At 48.2% G+C, this 21,792-nt stretch overlaps 1 protein-coding gene across 4 annotated transcripts in view; it reads left to right on the forward strand.

Moving 5' to 3' along the window:
• CHD7 (chromodomain helicase DNA binding protein 7) overlaps nt 1–21,792 on the forward strand; it is a 193,337-nt gene that overhangs the window by 154,847 nt on the left and 16,698 nt on the right. For all 4 annotated transcript variants that reach the window (XM_069600084.1, XM_069600086.1, XM_069600087.1 and 1 more), the window contains exons 16-25: nt 5,068–5,278; nt 5,830–6,025; nt 6,312–6,479; nt 6,991–7,170; nt 10,590–10,700; nt 10,786–10,991; nt 13,452–13,651; nt 13,807–13,966; nt 20,173–20,262; nt 20,730–20,833. In XM_069600084.1, the coding sequence (XP_069456185.1) occupies nt 5,068–5,278; nt 5,830–6,025; nt 6,312–6,479; nt 6,991–7,170; nt 10,590–10,700; nt 10,786–10,991; nt 13,452–13,651; nt 13,807–13,966; nt 20,173–20,262; nt 20,730–20,833 (1,626 nt within the window). The remainder of the gene's footprint in view (nt 1–5,067; nt 5,279–5,829; nt 6,026–6,311; nt 6,480–6,990; nt 7,171–10,589; nt 10,701–10,785; nt 10,992–13,451; nt 13,652–13,806; nt 13,967–20,172; nt 20,263–20,729; nt 20,834–21,792) is intronic.

The following is a 21,792-nucleotide window of genomic DNA, read 5'->3' on the forward strand; positions in this document are numbered from 1 at the left end:
GGCAGAACAAAGTGGAACCTGCCCAGGATATAAAGTACATGTGTGAAACAATGGGACAGTGAACCGTAGACAGAGTGGAACCTGGTTATGGGAAGCCTAGATGCCAGCTTGTGGAATTTTGGTGGAGTTAAGAAATGATTAGACATGGGATTTAGTTTGATTGATCTGGAAACGTCATATGAATAAACAGATGGGAGTAGGGAAAGATATACAAACAGAAAGCCCCACTAGGAGGCTACTGCTGTCATCCAGGCGGGAGTTAATATGGGTTAAAGAAAAGTGATGGCGGTCTCAATCGGGGTGTTTGTGTACAATTATGATTGGCCAGCAATGCAGTTAGGGTGCTTTCCAGGGGCGAAGGAACCAAGCCAGGTTTGGGGGTTTTTTTTGTCACTATCGTAATCCGTGAGGTTCAAATGCAGCTGATGTCAGGAGTTCCCAGTCTCTCCCCATTTTGTAATCTATCCTCCTTGGGCCAGCTCACCTCCGGAATCTGCAGTTACTAATGACAGAGTGGTCCCTCCCTGGAGCCGCCTCACCGTAGCACCTGAGGTCATGGCTGTGCTGTGACCTTGGTGCATTTCTGCTTCAGACTTGCTGCTTGTAGCTTGGTCTGCCCAAGAGAGACTCACACGTGACCGTTGTGTGTTCAGTGCTGCCGCTTGCTCATCCTCATGTGTGTAAGAGCCCATGAGGCCGTTGTGGTGTCTGCAGCCTGGTCCTGAGCTAGGGAGATGGAGCTGGGCCGAAGGTGGTCGATGGTATGAGTAGAGCTGTGTGTGTGTGTGTGTGTGTGTGTGTGTGTGTGTGTAATCTGAGAGACACACACTCACAAATACACAGTTTTTTTCATTTGATGTCTGAAAAGAGGAACAGTAGCCTCCAAGAGACTCCATTCAGTGTTCTTGGAGAATCTCATGGACAGAGGAGCCTGGCAGACTGTGGTCCGTGGGGTTGAAGAGTCAGATGTGGCTGAAGCAGCTGAGCATGTGTGCGTATGTGAGAGTGAAAATGCTGTTGAAGACGTGGTGGGATCCCCGATGGCTTGGGTTGACTTATGAGTCCTCCGTGTTGTTGGGGAGAAGGGGCGTGGAGAACAGTGAGCAGAAAGAAGACGAGGCTGAGCTTGTGATGGAATGAGTTTCAGAGAGCAAAAGGGTAATCTTCAAAAGAAATAATTTCTTACTTGTTTGCGGCTAGTATAACTGGATACCATTGCAGCTCCTGCCCTCACAGTGACCATCTGTTTAAGGGAACAGACTTCCGCACTTCCTTAAAGTTGTCTCTGCTACACACACACACACATGTGTGCACAGACACACTTTTAAATACAAATGCAGTACTTTAATTTAGGGCAGTGCCATCGGAGTATTCTTTGGGCTCCCCTGGCAGCTCAGTCGGTAAAGAGTCTGCCTGCAGTGCAAGAGACCCAGGTTCGATCCCTGGATTGGGAAGATCCCTTGGAGAAGGAAATGGCAACCCACTCCAGTATTCTTGCCTGGAAAATGCTATGGACAGAGGAGCCTGGTGGGCTGCAGTCCATGGGGTCACAAAAGAGTTGCACACACCTGAGTGACTAATACTATTGGAGTATTTGGGCTTTTTATAGCCTATTTCCAATTTTTAATTTTCTGATTGATGTTTACAGATCTAGCATCAAGGTAAATCTTTAATAATTGATAACCTTGAGAATCATCACTTCATGGGAAATAGATGGGGAAACAGTGGAAACTGTCAGACTTTATCTTTTTGGGCTCCAAAATCACTGCAGATGGTGACTGCAGCCATGAAATTAAAAGATGCTTACTCCTTGGAAGAAAAGTTATGACCAACCTAGATAGTATATTCAAAAGCAGAGACATTACTTTGCTGACTAAGGTCCGTTTAGTCAAGGCTATGGTTTTTCCTGTGGTCATGTATGGATGTGAGAGTTGGACTGTGAAGAAGGCTGAGCGCCGAAGAATTGATGCTTTTGAACTGTAGTGTTGGAGAAGACTCTTGAGAGTCCCTTGGACTGCAAGGAGATCCAACCAGTCCATTCTGAAGGAGATCAACCCTGGGATTCCTTTGGAAGGAATGATGCTCAAGCTGAAACTCCAGTACCTTGGCTACCTCATGCAAAGAGTTGACTCATTGGAAAAGACTCTGATGCTGGGAGGGATTGGGGGCAGGAGGAGAAGGGGGCGACCGAGGATGAGATGGCTGGATGGCATCACGGACTTGATGGACGTGAGTCTGAGTGAACTCCGGGAGATGGTGATAGACAGGGAGGCCTGGCATGCTGCAATTCATGGGGTCGCAAAGAGTCGGACACAACTGAGTGACTGAACTGAACTGAACTGCACTGAATGGCTTAGAGGTCAGTTTGGTTTTCCTCCTGGACATCTTCCCTGCCCTTCTTTCTTCAGCTTTTCTGGAAAATATGTGCTCAGTCACTTCAGTTGTGTCCAACTCTTTGTGACCCATGGACTGTAGCCCGCCAGGCTCCTCTGTCCATGGTATTTTCCAGACAAGAATACTGCAGTGAGTAGCCATTCCCTCCTCCAGGGAATATTCCAACCCAGGAATAGAACCCGCATGTCCTATATGATTTGCATTGCTGGCAGATTCTTGACTGCTGAGCAACCGGGGAAGCCCAGACAGAGTATAATTATAGCTGAAAGCATCGCATAGGAAATATGTTTGCTGATATATTTAAAGGAAGCGTTATTAGTGACAACTGGCTGCCACTTTAAGAGCCTGAATTCACAGCAAAGAGCTGAATTAATTCAGTAAGAACTTTTGTCAGATAAGAAAGGATATATTTTAATTCTGACAGTTTTTGATGATGTATTATTGGTAGAATTGAAAAAGCAGGAAAGTTACTTTTCTCATCTAAATAAATTTAAAATGAAAAAAATTTCTCTACTGATTTGAATTTATATTTTCAAATTTTCTGCTAAAATAGTTCAAACACATTAATTTTGTCATGATTATTTCATTTTTGAAAACTATTCACTAAAATATCTAAAATAGTATATTTTGATTATGGATTGATATTAATATCTTAATTTTAACAAAAAATAACTACCCAGATATTATAAGTGAAGTGTGTTTCTGAATTGCTTATAGTATATTATCCAACAAGAAGAAATGTTTTGAAAAAACCTAATGTAATATGTGGATATGATCCGTTCCCCCTGTCTCCTGAGGACCTTCTTGTCCTGAATCTAGAACCTAGATTTCTAAATTTTCTGTTTTGGAAAACATTATTTGACTTTATACAGGGACATTTGGTGAAGAACTTGCTTGCCAACACAGGAGATATAACAAATGCAGGTTCGATCCCTGGGTCAGGAAGATCCCCTGGAGAAGGAAATGGCTACCCACTCCAGTATTCTTGCCTGGAGAACCCCATGGACAGAGGAGCCTGATGGACTACAGTCCACGGGGTCACAAAAAGTTGGACATGACTGAAGCGACTTAGCAAGCATGTAGGATGCAAGAACATTTATTCAAGAGGGTGCTTCATTCAAGGATATTCATGCTGATGCTTTTCAACAGCAGTTTGGTTTTTACCTTTTCCTAGAGAAACCTTTGCCATTCCCTTCAGATTGAAATCCCGAATACTAGCCTTTTATTCACATGGGAGAGAGAGGGAGTGAGAAGCGGCAGTTCCCACCCCGCTGGCATTTTCTGCCTGGCCCTTCCTGAGAAACAGCAGTGGCTTGCTCTGCATAGACCTCCCGGCCCAGCCCAGGCATTTGTGACTATAATCTGGTCTCAGAAAGATTCTTTGTTGATTAATAACAAACAGGCTGTATTTCTGGATATGATCATGTCATGACTTCATTTCCACAGGTGCTCTGAAAAGGGAAGTGGGGGCAGTGCTGTCCCACCTGTGGCTGCATGCCCCCCTTCTGTCCTGGCAGGTCTGGTGGCCCAGGTGACCTGGCCCTTAAATCCTGGAAGGGTCTCATATCCCCATCACTACAGTGCCTTCATGTTTAAAAACCAGTGGTTAAGAAGTCAGGTTCCTGGTGTGGTTTAAGGCTGGGAAGTAATCCCATCAGATGGATTTGTCTGTCTGTATTTCCCAAAGAAGTGACTACCCTGCATCCCCAGCGCAAGGGTGGAGCACAGTGCCCGGGCCCTGATTAACCCCCTCACCCTACCCTGGACCCCGCTGTCTAATTCTAGTTAAGCCACCTAAGCGGCTGCAGGAAGCTTAGCCGGCTACTCCCTGGACAAGTGTGTCTGGGGTCAGGGGCAGAGGTGGGAAGAGTTTCGGTCCCTAGGAAGGTGACAGTCTCTCTGATGCACCCGCAGCAAGCGCAAGTCTCTGTGGGGCTATTAGAAGAGAGGGTTGGGTATCAATGTCTTTCATTAAACAGAGGTTGGTTGTTTAAAGCTTTGGATAACTCAAGATAGAACTTTTGTACTTTAGGAAATTATCAGATGAGAATGAATATAGAGGGAGATGGAGAGATTGCAGTAAAGATGTGTGCTCAGATCTCCTGAAAAAATCTCTAAATATTATCCCCGAAGCGGGACTCCCTTTTGCTGCAGCCCTTTTGGCCATGTTAACAGGCAGTTTAGATACACAGACAACTGCCCTTGCACAGCAATTGTTAGAAGTCTGTTCCCTTGCCTCTTAGTTTCAGAACAGATTTTGTTATGTGTGTTTATGTTCCGCGAGTAAACAGCTCTTCATTTCTTTAGCATTTTAGGTTCCAAATTTTCTGTAGGTATCCGGCCCTTGGCTTGTTTCTGCCACTTCTAGCTTTGACAGTCTGTTGTTGAAATTCAGTTTCTACAGACAGCAAACATTTGTTTGTTGGAAAATGTGGGGGTTCCCCCCCAAATGCTTGAAAATGTGTCATGCTTAAAACTCTGATCCCTCTTCTACCTCCCTGGTTTTCTGCAGACCCCACTCTGAGCTGGTGGACGGATGTGTGTTCGTGAGCGTTAATGCGTTGTTCTGGGCCCTGCTGTTTGCAGTGGGTGTTGAAAGCAGGTTCGTTGTTTTCAGTAATAAAAGAAAAAAACCTTTTACAGTATTCCTGTTATGCTGTCCAATCTCCGCAGGTGCTGAAGAGAAAATTTTGGAAGAGTTTAAAGAAACACACAATGCCGACTCTCCAGATTTTCAGCTCCAGGCGATGATCCAGGCTGCTGGCAAGCTAGTGCTGATTGACAAGCTGCTGCCGAAGCTGAAGGCCGGTGGCCATAGGGTGCTCATTTTCTCCCAGATGGTGCGCTGCCTGGACATCCTGGAAGACTACCTCATTCAGAGACGGTGAGGGCCAAGCCCCCGGGGGTGGGGGGTGGGGGGAATGTGGGACTGGGCTCCACACGCTTCACCTCCAAGTGGCCTGTATGATAAAGGGGATGGGTGGGGGCTTGTGTCTTAGCTCTGCTTGAAAGCTGTGGATGGGCAAGACAGTTGTCCTGTATGACGCGTGCCTTTGCAGGTAGTTCTATTTTTCCACTTCTTTCTCTGGGCTAGGGGAGGACAGCTTTTTCTTGATGTTGAAGTAGTATCTGACATTTTTGTGACCCCCATGGACTGTAGCCCGCCAGACTCCTCTGTCCCTGGGATTTCTCCAGCAAGAATACTGGAGTGGGTTGCCATTTCCTTCCCCAGAGGATCTTCCCGACCCAGGGATGGAACCTAAGTCTCTTGTGTCTCCTGCATTGCAGGCAGATTTTTTACCACTGTGCCATCAGGGAAGCCCGAGCCTGTTAATTTATATCCCATGTTGTAGAACGTTCTTAAAAGCACCAGGAAAGGAACACATGTCCTGTGGCCATCTGCCAGGCCTCCTTGTTGACACTGACATCTTCCAGGTACCCGTATGAGAGGATCGACGGCCGGGTCAGAGGCAACCTCCGTCAGGCAGCTATCGACAGGTTCTCCAAGCCTGACTCCGATAGGTTTGTGTTCCTCCTGTGTACGAGGGCAGGAGGCCTAGGCATTAATCTCACTGCTGCTGATACCTGCATCATCTTCGATTCTGACTGGAATCCCCAGAATGATCTCCAGGTAAACATGCAAGAAAACCTTTCTGGTACACCCCTCCCCCACTTTGGAAAGTCGTTCCGCTACATCAGACCAATAAATTGAAATCCTGCCGTCGCTCAGGCAGTGTCCCATGATCGGGGCAAATGAACCAACCGGTAATCAATTGATTGATAATGTGAAAGTCATTTCTTGGCATGTTAACCCTCCACTGTTGAACGGTACACCTATTTATCAGAACAGATGCTCTTGTAACTGGCAGTAGGGTGTTCTCTTTCTCTGGTGGCCATGCATTTCCTTTTTCTTTCAGGCTCAGGCTAGATGTCACAGAATAGGACAAAGCAAATCTGTGAAGATATATAGGCTGATTACCAGGAATTCTTATGAAAGGGAAATGTTTGACAAGGCCAGCCTGAAGCTGGGTCTGGACAAGGCAGTCCTGCAGTCCATGAGCGGACGGGAGAATGCTCCCAATGGGGTAAGCCTTGCTGTCCTCACCCTGCTTGCTTCACTCCTGCTCCTTGCTTCGTTTAGCTCCCAGTGAGAAATCATCCTCATCTGGTTATTTTTTGGCCTCAATATTTTAAGCATGTTTGGTCACATTTACTTCGTCATAATTGAGGTTTACTGTCTTGGAGAAAAAAGTAAGCATTTGTTCAGTCTCCAGACATTTCGATTCTTTGTTATTGTTCAGTAGCTCAGTTGTGTCTGACTCTTTGCAGCTCCATGAACTGCAGCACACCAGCCTTCCCTGTCCTTCACCATCTCTCAGAGTTTGCAAGTCAGTGATGCCATCCAACCATTTCATCCTGTTGTCCCCTTCTCCTCCTGCCTCAGTCTTCCCCAGCATCAGGGTCTTTTCCAGTGAGTCACCTTTTCGCATCAGGTGGCCAAAGTATTGGAGCTTCAACTTCAGCATCAGTCCTTGCAATGAATATTCAGGGTTGATTTCTTTTGTCTAAATGACTTTAAATACTTCTCTAACACAGGTACAACAGCTTTCCAAGAAAGAAATAGAGGATCTTCTCCGGAAGGGGGCCTACGGTGCGCTCATGGATGAGGAAGATGAGGGCTCCAAGTTCTGTGAAGAAGACATCGACCAGATCCTGCTCCGGCGGACCCACACCATCACCATCGAGTCCGAGGGCAAGGGCTCCACATTTGCTAAGGTGCGGAGCCACCCAGGAGGCAGGTCTTCTGGGGAAGCGGAGCGGAGGCTGTGTAATGCACTCGTGAGAAGCACACGTAACAGCCGCTTAATGTTGCACGTTAAGAAATTAGTGATTTAATCCCAGTGGGGGCCCTGACGCACAAAATGTGCTTTATGTTCTGTGTGTCTGGCATCGGGGTCACCCTCACCTTGTCCCATCCCTGCTTCCGGGCTCCCCAGGCTCATCCTCTCTCTGTGTCCTGGCCCCCCTCCCTTCCACTTCTTGAGCCTCTGCTTTGTCATCACCTTCCTCCTTTCCTGGGATCTTGATTCCTGATGAAGCCTTGAGAACAATCAGCTCACTCCTATCTTGAAAAAGTCCCCCATCTGCTTTCCTCTCTGGCTGCAACCCCATAACTCCTTTTGTAGCTAAAAACCACACCGGCAACCCATACAGCGTTATTGACCCTGCTGCTCCACTGCCTTACTCTCTACTCATTTCCCAACATCCAGCTTCTACCACTCCCCCGCCCACCCCAGCTCCCTCCCCCCGCCCCGCCCCTTCTGAGGCTTCACCCACCCACCTCCAAGCCCAGTGCCACACTTTCCACTTTCATTTTGAGCAACTTTATGGAAATGTAGTTTACTTACCATAAAAACCACCTATTTTAAGTGTACCATCCAGCACCTTTACCATATATAGACATGTACAAGTATCCCAATATCTAAGTCTGGAACATTTCCGTCACCCTTTAACAGTCCTCCCCCCGCCCTCCTCCCCGTCTAAGTCCCAGCAACCACTCCTCTGCTTTCTGTCTCTCTAGGTTTGCCTACTCTAGACAGTTCATATAGATGGAATCATACAACACAACACGTGGCCTTTTGTGTCTGGCCTCACTCCCTTAGCCTGTTTTGGGGGCTCATCCATGTTGTAGCGTGTTATCACTAATTTCTTTCTTTTTATTGCTGAACCACATCCCATTCTGTGGCTCCACCTTATTTACCACTTGAATATTGACCTTGATTGTTGACCCATTCACTAGCTGGTGCTGAAATTTGGATTGTTTCCATTTTTTGGTTATTATGAATGATGTTACAAACATTTATGTACAAGTTTTTGTGTGGACATATGTTTTCATCTCGCTTGCTTATATTACCAGGAATAGAATTGCTGGGTCTTCTGTAGCTCTGCTTTTAACCCTTTGAGAAACTGCCAGACTCTTCTCTAAAGTCACTGTACCATTTCTCCTTCCCACCAGCAGTGGTTAGGGTTTTCATTTGTCCACATTGCTGTCTGTCTTTTCTAATCACCACCCTATTACCTAGTGTGACATGATAGCCCACTCTGGTTTGATCTGCCTTTGGTTTTCATTTGTCCACATCCTCACCAACACTTTTTGTTGTCTGTCTTTTCTAATCACCACCCTATTACCGAGTGTGACATGATAGCCCACTCTGGTTTGATCTGCCTTTCTCTGATACTATTTAGCATCTGTTTGTGTGCTTGTTGGCCAAGTATTGATATATATCATCTTTGGGGAGGTGTCTCTTCAGATCTTCTGAACAGCTTTGAACCTTGTTTAGTTGTGTTTTTTTTAAATTGAGTTTTAAGTGTTCCAAATAAAAGTTTCTTATTAGGTAATTTGCAAATATTTCTCTTAGTCCTTTCTTAATGGTGTTTAATTTTAAGAAGCCCGGGTTACCCCTGTTTTTCTTTTATCACGTGTGCTTCTGATCCACTGTTTAACCTGTGATTACAAAGGTTTGCTCCTGTGCATTCTTCTAAGAGTTTTATAGCTTTCACTCTTAACTTTTATGTCTCAGATCCCTTTCTGAGTGAATTTTTGTGTGTGATATGAGACAGAGGTGCAGCTCCCTTCTTTTGCATATGGATATCCAGTTATCCCAGCTACTGCACTTGTCCCACCTGCTCCACTTGTTGAAACTACTCCACTTGTCTCAGCTGCTCCACTTCGCACAGCTACTCCGGTCTTGAAAGGTTCTCCTTGTCTGGGCTCAGTGACCCAACACCTTCTCCCTCACATCTTTCGACCTCTTTTCAGGTTCTTTCCTCCGTGCCCACAGATACTTCACATTCATTCGGTACCAAAACAGGTCCATCCTCTCTGTCCCTCCGCCTCTGTGCGTGCATGTGTGCGCGGGCACACACCCCTGTTTTCTTCGCCTGAGTCACACCTCTCAGATGCCAGAACTGAATGCTGGGCTTTCCGTGGCTTCCTCCTCCTTCGGGCTTTACATGCCCTCGCCTTCTAACCCCTGTAGTTTCACCTTGTAAAGACCGCCTTCCAGCCTGTCTCCTTGTCTTCATTTCTGCAGGTCTTCCCCGTTTCCTCCCTAAACCCTGCTGCAGCTTGTCCTGCTCTGTTCTGTACTCCCCGCATCCCACCCCCTGCTCCAGGACACTGGTGTGGCCCCTCTGACAGGTGACTTTGCATAAGGTCTCATCCCTCTCGAGATTATTCCCATTTTCAAAGAATTTCCTGCTGCCTGAGGATGGGTTTTGGACTCTGCTAACAGGACATGCAAGGCGCTGGTGGCCCCAGCTTCTGCCTGCCTCACCAGCTTGACCTTGGGCAACACCCCTGACCACCCGAATCCCTGGCTGCGTGACACAATCACCTTTCTTGGCCCGTGTGCCTTTGCACATGCTCCATCCTGAACATTCCCACTTGCTTTCTTGTTCTATGGCCTTTTAAAAAAATTAATTAATTAAGTGTTGGCTCTGCTGGGTCTTCGTTGCTGTGCTTGAGCTTTCTGTAGTTGCAGCGAGCAGGGGCCACTCTCTGGTCGCGCTGCTCAGGCTTCTCATTGTGGTGGCTTCTCTCGTTGTGGAACATGGGCTCTAGGCACACAGGCTTCAGCAGTTGTGACTCAGAGTCTCAGCAGTTGCAGCGCCCAGGCTCCAGAGCACAGGCTCCATAGTTGTGGTGCAGAGGGCTCGTTGCCCCCTTGGCATGTGGAATCTCTGTGGACCAGGGATCAAACCAATATCCCCTGTATTGCAAGGTGGATTCTTAACCACTGGACCACCAGGGGAGCCCTGTTCTGTGGGATTTTAACAGGCTGGTTTGGGCACTGTGTTCCGGAGGGCATATTATCTCTTCCCAGCGGGAGCCCCCACCCCACCTAAGCCTGGCTAGGGCTCCCCTCTGTATATTGGCTGCACCTGTACATACCTCTGTCGTCTGTCATTTATTAGGCTGTTCTGTCATCTTTTATTTCCTGATCTGTCTCAACCCCTGGACAGCGAGCTGCCTAAGGGACAGTCCTTTGTCCCAGTCCCACTGACCATAACACCTGGCACACATACAGTGGAAGGATGCCTGTGTGTTCGAGTGAATGAATGAGTGAAACTGCTTTGCATTTCATCTCTGAGAAAACCATTGCAAAGTAGTGAATATCTTTTTCCCCCTTTAGGCCAGCTTTGTTGCATCTGGAAATAGGACAGATATTTCCTTGGATGATCCAAATTTCTGGCAAAAGTGGGCGAAGAAGGCAGAATTGGATATCGATGCCTTAAACGGGAGGGTGAGTGAGTGGTCATATTGACTCCCTGTCTGACCTCTCCCAGGGCTTCCTTTTCAGAAGTTTCAAAGTATCTGCTGTCTTTCAGAACAACCTGGTTATTGACACTCCGAGAGTGAGGAAGCAAACCAGGCTGTATAGTGCGGTGAAGGAGGACGAGCTGATGGAATTTTCAGACCTGGAGAGCGACTCAGAGGAGAAGCCCTGCACAAAGCCACGGCGGCCACCAGACAGGTCCCAGGGCTATGCCAGGAGCGAGTGCTTCCGAGTTGAGAAGAACCTGCTCGTCTATGGGTGAGTCAAGCTCACGTGAGAAATGGAATTTCATTCAAAAAATGGTTAGAATTCCAAGTGGTGTAGGAAAAACTCTAATTTATGTTTGGGTTTCTGTGACTGCCCAGGACACAAATGCTTTTGGCGCAACCCAGGTGGTTAAAGAACTCAAAGCTGTGCAGATCCTCAGAGAGCTGAAGGGGATTTGTCCTTTAAGGAATCATGTCAGACTCGGATTCACTTGCCGATCACTAATAACTCAGAATGGAAGTCTCAGAATCGCATCTTTTTCTAGTGTTCCTTCACATAAAATTACCACCCTCTCATCACTTTTGGTACTCTTTCATCATTTTTCTGTTATAAAAATTTGTTAAAGGCAATGGTCTCATTTGTAAAGCTCTTCCTACCTATCTGAAATGTGGAGGTCATTTCAACCATCTGAATGGGTCGTATTTCTCCTGCTCAACCTGCAGGATCCACATTGAATCCATCTCTGAAACTCCATGGCGCAGGGCTTCCAAAGGCAGGGTGCTCGGCGCAAATCAGAATTCCTAAACAAGCATGCTCTCGTACCTGGTGGGCCTGTAAGCAAATATTGCTCAAATGAAAAACCTGCCACAAAAACAGTGTTTCTATAGATCTGATGACTTTTGCTCTGTGATTTCTTTCTTCCAATAGATCATGATTAGTTTCAGAAGAAACACAGACATGCTGCTAACGTGGCCGACAGGGATCTTACCTGGCCCTTGTCTGTCCTGTGGGTCCTTCCCACGGCACTCAGGGCTGCTCTTAGGATAGACCCTTCACCTTCTGCCATGTGCTGTTTCCACAAGCAGCCCTGCCCCCACTCCCCCAGCCCACACTTGATCTGCCTACCACCTTCCGCACTTGACCTCCTAGCGGGCATCAGCTCAGCATCCTGCCCCGCCTCCCGCCCCTGAGGGTCTCCTGCATGTGCTGTCACACTCAGCCTGTCGCGTGACGGCTCTTAACGGTCACGTCCTGCCAGAGCCCCAGTGAAGGACTCCTTGAGGCCTAGGGCTCCTCCTTTGTCCTTGGGGCAGAGTGTGATGCCAGCAGGCACAGTGCGCGCTGGGTCAGTGGTTGCTTACAGTGAAGGCAGACGCACTGTAGCCCGTCCCGTGTCTTGGCAGCTGGGTCCCCTCTCCGCGTCATCTCTACACGCCGGCGGTTCTCTCCTGGCCGTCTTTACTTGGCGGAGACCCTCCACCTGAGCCTTTTGCTACTTCACCTGTTTCCATGATTCAGTCTTAGCCGTCAAAGTTGAGAATTTTGCTGCTGACTTTAGCAACAGAGCATATTAATCGCTGCCGAAGCTGGAAGGTATGCTTATCTGTCTTTCTGTAGAGCCCTTCCCTCCTCAACCGTGAGCAGGATGGCCATGGCACCCCCACCCCCACCCCAGAAAGACAGGTCCTTTCTCCTTTAACAGGCAGCTCAGGTGCTGTTTCCTGCTTCTAAGTGGGGGAATCAAAGAAGGCATTCCACAGAGGCGGCATGAACAAACATCTTGAATTAGCTGGAGTAAGAGTAAGGGTGGGGTGTTGGACAGGGAGAAGAGAGTTTCCGGCAAGAAGAGCTGTGGGTCCGAAGGCCCAAAGGCTAGGGCCAACCGTGTGGTTTGAGGAACTGGGAGAACAAATCTGGAAGCTGGAGGACCAGGTGGGGCAGAGGCAAAGCCACTGGTGAGGCTGTGCCCCTCGCCTGGGGGCTGATTTCTGCCCTGAGCACCTGGAGCCTGGGGAAGGTGTGCTCACATAGCACCCGCCTGTGGGGGCCTGTCCACGGCTCTTTCTCTCCCTGTTTCACAGGAGGACACATAAGTGCTTATATTTGGGGCTTGTTTCAGAGGGAGACCTTTCGTGGCTTTCCATTAATTATCGGGGTGTCCTTATAATTTCCTTCTAACACATTACACAGCACCTTACCAAAATGAAAATCACATATAACTTTTTTTTCAAGTTGATGAATGATGCTTCTAATGAATGACGCTTCTGATAACTTCCTGTGTGGTTGGTCGTTAATCTTCCTCACTCCGGGCTGGAGGTCCGATGTGAGCCAGCAGGCCACCTCACGTCTGGGTATCGGAAGATGCTCAGCTGCTTCTGCGGCCACGCCCTCAGCCACCAGCTTCCTGATGTGGGGGTGGTCACACCTGCCACTTGTCACCTTTCATCTCAGATGACAGGTCAGCATCAGAACATGGGAACCACGCCCTTGAGGAGTGGAGCAGAGGGTTTTCAGGTCCCTGCTGGAAATGCAGGTGTCAGCTCCCACCCTGCGGCTGTGTGTGTGTGTGTGTGTGTGTTTAGCTTCTACACCTGGACTGCTTTCCCATTGCCTGATATTGATGTCGCTAGTTTTGACCCGAGCCCTCCTAAAGCTGCCACCTGCCTCTGAAACCAGAGCCCCAGGTCTCAGGTCAGAGGCACCGTCCACATGTGGAGATTTGCTTTGCAGCTGGGGGCGGTGGACGGACATCCTCTCCCATGGCCGCTACAAGCGCCCGCTCAGCGAGCAGGATGTGGAGACCATCTGCAGGACCATCCTTGTGTACTGCCTCAATCACTACCGGGGGGACGAGAACATCAAGAGCTTCATCTGGGATCTCATCACGCCAACGGCTGATGGCCAGACGCGGGCCCTAGTCAACCATTCCGGTGGGTCTGCACCTCCTGCTCGGGGTCCCGGGAGCCTCCGAGGAGCTTGGGAGGCGCCCCAGACCCTGCGTGTCCCTGACTCCTGATCCTGACAAGGTCACTGGGGTCATGGACAGTGTCTATTGTTATTATCATCATGACTACTCCGGTTCTAGGTTTGTCAGCCCCGGTGCCCAGGGGGAGGAAGGGCAAGAAGGTGAAAGCCCAGAGCTCACACCCAGTGGTACAGGATGCCGACTGGCTAGCTGGCTGCAACCCAGACGCCTTGTTCCAGGAGGATAGTTATAAGAAGCACCTGAAGCACCATTGCAACAAGTACGTCAGGGAGGGCGGGTGCGGGGAGCGGGCAGCCCTTCTGGTTCTTAAATGTACGTGTGCTCAAGTATGTGTATATACTGAATATCCATCAGTAAGACTAGTGCACTCTCATGGCGCAGCTTTATTGTTTTTCTTTTTTCTTGAAACATGATGTCAAGTCATGTGGAAGCCTGACTTTAGAAGACTGATTTTGGTGGGGGAGAGGGGCAGTAGTAAAGATGCGTAAACACAGTTTTACTACTTTAACTGTTTGTAAGTATACAGTTCATTGGGAATAATTATATTCAGATTGCTGTGTGCCCATCACCACTGTCTAGACCCCAAACCATTTCGTGGACCTTAATATAACCTCTGCTCCTATTAAATGATTTCTCGCCCTTCCTGCCCTCGGCACTTGACAGCACCGTCCCACCATCTGTCTCTAAGAACTGGCTTATTCTAGGTATCTTCTTATAGTATTTGCCTTGTTGCAGCTGGTTTATTTTACTGAACATAATGTTTTCAAGGTTCATCCATGTTGTAGCTTCTACCAGAAGCTCGTTCCCTTTCATGGCTGTGTAATACTCCATTGTGTGTATAGACCCCATTTTATTCATCCATCCATCGATGGGCACTTGGGTTAACGGATGTCTTTGGCTGTTGTGAATGATGGTGCTGTGGACATGTGGATAACTGAGTTTTAGCCAGTGTGTTTAGAGAATGTGGTTCAGTCAGTTCAGTCGCTCAGTCATGTCTGACTGTTTGCGACCCCATGAATCGCTGCACGCCAGGCCTCCCTGTCCATCACCAACTCCCGGAGTTCACTCAGACTCACGTCCATCGAGTCCGTGATGCCATCCAGCCATCTCATCTTCTGTCGTCCCCTTCTCCTCCTGCCCCCAATCCCTCCCAACATCAGAGTCTTTTCCAATGAGTCAGCTCTTCCCATGAGGTGGCCAAAGTACTGGAGTTTCAGCTTTAGCATCATTCCTTCCAATGAACACCCAGGACTGATCTCCTTTAGGATGGACTGGTTGGATCTCCTTGCAGTCCAAGGGACTCTCAAGAGTCTTTTCCAGCACTACAGTTCAAAAGCATCAATTCTTTGGTGCTCAGCCTTCTTCACAGTCCAACTCTCACATCCATACATGACTACTGGAAAAACCATATCCTTGACTAGATGGACCTTATTCGGCAAAGTAATATCTCTGCTTTTTAATATGCTATCTAGGGTGGTCATAACTTTTCTTCCAAGGAGTAAGCATCTTTTAATTTCATGGCTGTAGTCACCATCTGCAGTGATTTTGGAGCCCAAAAAGATAAAGTCTGACACTGTTTCCACTGTTTCCCCATCTATTTCCCATGAAGTGATGGGACCAGATGCCATGATCTTCGTTTTCTGAATGTTGAGCTTTAAGCCAACTTTTTCACTCTCCTCTTTCACTTTCATCAAGAGGCTTTTTAGTTCCTCTTCACTTTCTGCCATAATGGTGGTGTCATCTGCATATCTGAGGTTATCAATATTTCTCCCAGCAATCTTGATTCCAGCTTGTGTTTCTTCAGCCTAGCATTTCTCATGATGTACTCTGCATAGAAGTTAAATAAGCAGGGTGACAATATACAGCCTTGATGTACTCCTTTTCCTATCTGGAACCAGTCTGTTGTTCCATGTCCAGTTCTAACTGTTGCTTCCTGACCTGTATACAGATTTCTCAAGAGGCAGGTCAGGTGGTCTGGTATTCCCATCTCTTTCAGAATTTTCCACAGTTTGTTGTGATCCACACAGTCAAAGGCTTTGGCATAGTCAATAAAGCAGAAATAGATGTTTTTCTAGAACTCTCTTGCTTTTTCCATGATCCAGCAGATGTTGGCAATTTGATCTCTGGTTCCTCTGCCTTTTCTAAAACCAGCTTGAACATCAGGGAGTTCACGGTTCACGTACTGCTGAAGCCTGGGTTGGAGAATTTTGAGCATTACTTTACCAGCCTGTGAGATGAGTGCAGTTGTGCAGTAGTTTGAGCATTCTTTGGCATTGCCTTTCTTTGGGATTGGAATGAAAACTGACCTTTTCCAAACCTGTGGCCACTGCTGAGTTTTCCAAATTTGCTGGCATATAGAGTGCAGCACTTTCACAGCATCATTCAGGATTTGAAACAGCTCAACTGGAATTCCATCACCTCCACTAGCTTTGTTCATAGTGATGCTTTCTAAGGCCCACTTGACTTCACATTCCAGGATGTCTGGCTCTAGGTAAGTGATCACACCATTGTGATTATCCGGGTCGTGAAGAATTGTGGTTAGCTTTATATAATCCTGCCTTCAACTGACTGCTTCCCATGAAAGGGCTGGGGAGTTTAGATGATATTTTTTGCTTTGTGACGCCATGAACAGAGGTGCCATAGGTTCGTGAAGAGTCGGACACAACAGAAGTGACTTAGCACATGTGCACGTGTGCACACACACATGCATGACTCCTCGATTGCTGGGTCCATTTTTTCTTACCTGTGAGCTTTAGAATCCTATTCCTCACCTTGATTTCCAGAACCTGATTATATATAACTGAAGGGAACTGGGCCTGAATTAACTTCATTGCTCGGAGCTCTGGGAGCTGCTGAGCACCTCCACCTGTGGATGCTTCCCCTCCTCTGAGCGTGTGTTTCAGTATCTGGGGTTCAGCAGCATAGCCAGGGCACATCTTGCACCTTCCTGATTGGGGCGACCTGGGGCAAGCTAATCATCCTCTCAGACTCGCTTTCCTTACTTGTCAAATAGAGCTTCAATAAATGTCTGTCTCTATAGCGCAGCAACAGAAGTCTGAGTACCTATTACTGGCAGCACGCCAAGCGCTTCCTATGGATTTTCTGTTTGAATTGTCTAAGACGAGTCATCTTGCTCTTTCATCCCCCTTTACCAGACAAGGAAACCAAGTCTCGGATACTCAAGGTCCCTCAGCTAGTTGAGGGACGCTACCCTTGCTCTCGACCACCTCCCCTCCAACCCACCGCCCATGTCAGAAACCTGTCTTCCCTCAGGGTTGTTGAAAGCCTCAGTGAGATAATTTCCTAGAGAACACCTGCTTCTCCTGGGTTGCCCTGACTCATGGTTTTTGTCCCTTTTTAAATGTAATGGTGCTTTCAGGGACCACCTTTGATCACTATTCTCAAATTTTGACTGACAAAAATTTTCCTTTCTGAGTCTTCGAAACCATTACCTCAAACCATCTTGGCACCTCAGAAAGCACTGTTACTCTCATAGCATAGTGGTTCTCCTTAAAGTCCCGCTCCAGGCATAGCTATTAGAACACTTCTGTTTCTTTGCAGTTTCTGTGAATTTAGGGTCCATAACCTTACGAGTTCTGGATTCAGACAAACCGTAACTGAAGGGATTTAGTGTGGGGGCAGGCTTCTGTTCCCAGGCCTCACTGAGACAGTGGTTTTTAATTTCCCGCTTTGATGTCAATCACAGACTTCCATAGGGCACCCTCCCTGGTTAGTAAGTGAGCTGTAACTCGTGCTCTTTACATCTTACCTGGGTCTCAAGAGAACTGGCCATGTCTCCACCTCCTCTCCGGGATGAGCAGTTAGAGAGAAAAACGAGACCCAAATTGTGAGATCTCCTGGAAAATATCTGACCGGTCCTCTTCAAAAGTTTCAAGAGGCAAAGACAGGAACTGTCTTGGGTTGAAGGAGGTGGAAGGGGTGGGACAGTTCAGTGCACCTGTAGTCCTGACCTGCATGCTCATCCAAAAAAACAGACCCTAGTGGGACCAGCCACCAGAATGAAGATTAACACTGGGGACTCGAGAGGCATCCTGACTCACCACATGCAAACCCCTCAGAGTCCGAGGCCACCTTCCATCACCTCGTTATCCTGCCAGGACCCACCACGTATTCCTTAGGGGCACTCAGCTTGCCTGTACATGAGTTTGAATTTTTTCCTCTAGAAGAAAGATGACATTCACAGTTACAATCGTTCATTAAAGCCTCCATCCACAAAACTAAAACTCCTGATGAGGTAGAAAACCTTGTCTTCTCCTGAAGGGAGAGAAACTGCTAGGGTTACTGCTGCTGCACTGAGGTTTGGTGCATGAAAGAAGATCCAGGGAAAGGTGGAGGGTGCGTCCTGGCTGAGCATCCTCTGTGAGGAGACCTAGGCTGCAGACTCTGCTCGTGCCGGGCACGGCTGCCCACACTGTCACTTCGCTTCTGCAGGTTCAGTGTGGCACAGCCAATTTTTTAATCTTATCCAGAGAAAGAAATCTTAATAAAAACCAGTTTTCCAAAAAGATATCTTACTTTGGAGCACATTCAGGTCTTTACAGCTTTGCATTTTGCCTGTTGAGAACCCAGGCTGGCCAGGAGCAGCCCCCATGCTGGACAGGCAGGCAGGTGATACAGGGGGTGTCTGTGTGTGATCTGGGGTGGGAGGTACATGGGTTGTCTCTGTGTGATCAGGGGCAGGTGGTACATGGGGTGTCTGTGTGTGATCCGAGGTGGGTGGTACATGGGTTGTGTCTGTGTGATCAGGGGTAGGTGGTACATAGGGTGTCTGTGTGTGATCCAGGGCAGGTGGTACATGGGGTGTCTGTGTGTGATCCGAGGTGGGTGGTACATGGGGTGTGTCTGTGTGATCCAGGGCAGGTGGTACATGGGGTGTGTCTGTGTGATCCAGGGCAGGTGGTACATGGGGTGTGTCTGTGTGATCGGGGTGGGTGGTACATGGGGTGTCTGTGTGTGATCCAGGGCAGGTGGTACATAGGGTGTCTGTGTGTGATCCAGGGCAGGTGGTACATGGGGTGTCTGTGTGTGATCCAGGGCAGGTGGTACATGGGGCGTCTGTGTGTGATCCAGAGCAGGTGGTACACCAGGTGTCTGTATGTGATCAGGGTGGGTGGTAGAGGGGAGTGTCTGTGTGATCGGGGGTGGGTGATACAGGAGGTGTCTGTGTGCAATCAGGGGCAAGTGGTACAGAGGATGTCTGTGTGTGATCAGGAGTGGTCTGTCGTGGTGAAGCCACCCCTACTTGCCATTTTGATATGTTCAAGGTCCACATCCCTAGAGACAGTACAGAGTGGTGGAGTCAGACGGCCTACTTCTGAGTGATCCATGCTTAAAGTGACTCTGACTTTGAAGTCCGTCACTTGTGTTCTGTTAGCTTAGAAAATGGAAATCGTAGCTTGTCCCACTTTGCCCTAGAGTTACTGTGAGGATCAAACGAACTGGTGGTAGTACACGTGACCCACGGATTGAGAAGTGTTCTCCAAGAGTGTGATGGGAATTGCACTTGGTTTTGTCTACTCACGGACAAGGCGGTGGTCTTCAGGTGTCTGTCCTGAATGCACACCAGGGCCAGTCCAGGAGATGCTAGACTTGAGAGTTCTTGGAGTGTTTACCAGGTGGGCTTTATCCAAAGAATTAGTTTTACGCCATTGAGGAAATCCACATGAGATTGAAAATTTAAATTTGGTTCCTAGAATTCCATGAGTTTTTAAAAACCAATTCCTTGAAAATGACTAAGAACTTCAGCAAACCGGACACACTTTAATCTCCTTTGTGATGTTGTATTATTATCTGGTAAGTGACAATTTGGGCTTCCAGGTTATGTAAGCTAGAAGGAATAAAACATGGGCACTGCCCCTTAAGGGGTGGCCTGGCGAGGATCCACCCCCACCACCATCTTCCTTCCTCGGAAGCAAAGTTGTATAATCTGGAAAACCTGACATTCTGTATTGAGGGTTTATTGTCAGGTAGTAAAACCAGATTTTATATCTCGTTTATTCCTACAACTTCTGATGTGCTTCCAAAAATGGTATTAAGGCAGCAGCTGAGGAAATTTTATGAGATAATGAAGCAGAACAGTTACTGAAAGCCATCTGCTCAGTTGTTTACAAACTTGCTTCAATACTTCAGAGGCAGTGGTGGGCTACGTGTCTAAACTTCACAAGCTGCGCTAGGTAGGACTAAATGAAGTGCGCCTGGGCCGGGCTGAGCGCCGGCCCTCCCGTGCAGGGGGCGCGGTTGCCAGGCAGGCCGGTTGGAAGCCAGCAGAAAGCACACGCAGAGGTGATTATGTGGCACCATCTGTCACGCTTCAAGCCTACCATACAGCATGGCTAATCAGCCTTGGCAGGATGATGGATGAACAGCAGCAGCTGCCAAAAGCCACTGTTGGCAAACAGTCCCGAAGTTAAGAACTTCCCCCCGCTCCCCCGTCTCCCTCTCCAGGGTCCTGCTGCGTGTCCGCATGCTCTACTACCTGAGACAAGAAGTGATAGGAGACCAGGCAGAGAAGATCCTGGAGGGCGCCGACTCCAGGTGGGTACGCGCCTGTGTTCCTCCTCGCCGTGACCATCCAGGCGGTCGGAGTCCACATCAAGGGTGGGGGGCACGCTTCAAATCTCCTACATCCTCAGCGCATCTCTCTTTCTGCATCTCAAATGCAGTGTTTGTCCTACCAGCCTGGGGACGTGAGGAGAATTGGGAGAAGCCTATTTGTAGGTCTGTGTGGACGTACAAAAAGGTGTGAACTAAATGACTCGTGTTCTGAGGTGACCTTTAAAGCAGGGTCCTGTGTGATAGAGTTTACTTCTGGTCCCGGTAGAAGGCGGCCGACTTCTGCCCTTCCCTGCAGCCTTGGGTGGCACCGCCCCAGCACCCCCACCCCACTCCACGATGCTCAGGTGCTTGTCGTGGGAAGGGGGCGAGTGTCATGCTCCTCACTTAGCATTCTTTTCCAGCAGTGGGGTCTATTGTAAATATCACGTCAGTGGTTGTCTTTACAGTGAAGCTGACGTGTGGATACCTGAACCTTTCCACGCGGAAGTCCCCACGGACTGGTGGGATAAGGAAGCAGACAAGTCCCTCCTCATTGGCGTGTTCAAGCACGGTAAGGGGCGTCTGCATCAGACCCCATCTTGACCATGTGTCTTTGTCTTTATTTAGAGCTCTCTGCACACTGTCTCCGAAGTCATAATATTAATGAGGCTAGTTCCAAAGGACTCTTGGCGTCTATGGTTTCCCTGCACGAAAAATCTAATATGAACTGTAAATATCAGATGCTGTTTTTGAATGTTTGTTGAGTATTTGAGAAGAAAACATTTCTTCCTTGGCTGTAAATAGAACCCAAACCATATTTGTTTTAATAATAGCCAAGTTGTCCTATAGCTCTTCGGAAACTTTACTTCCAGCACGGCTCCCCTCGCGTGCTCTGCCAGCCCATGTCAAAGTGGACGGTGGGCTTAACCTCTGCTATTAATCTGTACAAGTGCCTCCTGGGCTTTGTTCCAAGCAATATTTCACAAATGTCAGTGCCGAGAACCCGCGGCTCCCCTGAGTGGGACGCAGCCTTGTTAACTTTGAAAGGCCGGGGATGCAGAACTGGCATGATATATACAGTGAACGATTCCTGATTATAATCCCGAGTCTCTGGAGGTCGCTGAGGTATTCTCGGCAGCCCAGCCTGACTAAGGGGGAGAATGATGGCTTATAAAACCTTTCATGATTACAGTTTGGCTGGCGGCTCTACAGCAGTTAGGAGCCGGGGTGGTGTTGTGCACACCCTAATTGAATTGTGCCGTTCTGCTTGTGTACTGCAGCCGTGTTTTGTGAGCTCAGCCTCAAAAGCCATCTTCCCGCAGTGCACTGTTGGGATCTGCCATTTCCCATCTAGTCAACCTGGGCAGTCAAAAAGCAAATTGCAGTTTGAAAACCATAGAGGGAACAGTGTCATCTTACTGACACGCATCATCTTAAACCTGATCAGACAGGTTCGTTGGCCTGACGTAGACAGGGATGTATCAGCCGGTGGTGGACTTCCTGCAGGACTGAAGCTGCTCACAGGGAGGG

The sequence above is a fragment of the Ovis canadensis genome, chromosome 9 (genome assembly GCF_042477335.2).
Source record: "Ovis canadensis isolate MfBH-ARS-UI-01 breed Bighorn chromosome 9, ARS-UI_OviCan_v2, whole genome shotgun sequence".
In the NCBI taxonomy this organism is placed as follows: domain Eukaryota; kingdom Metazoa; phylum Chordata; class Mammalia; order Artiodactyla; family Bovidae; genus Ovis; species Ovis canadensis.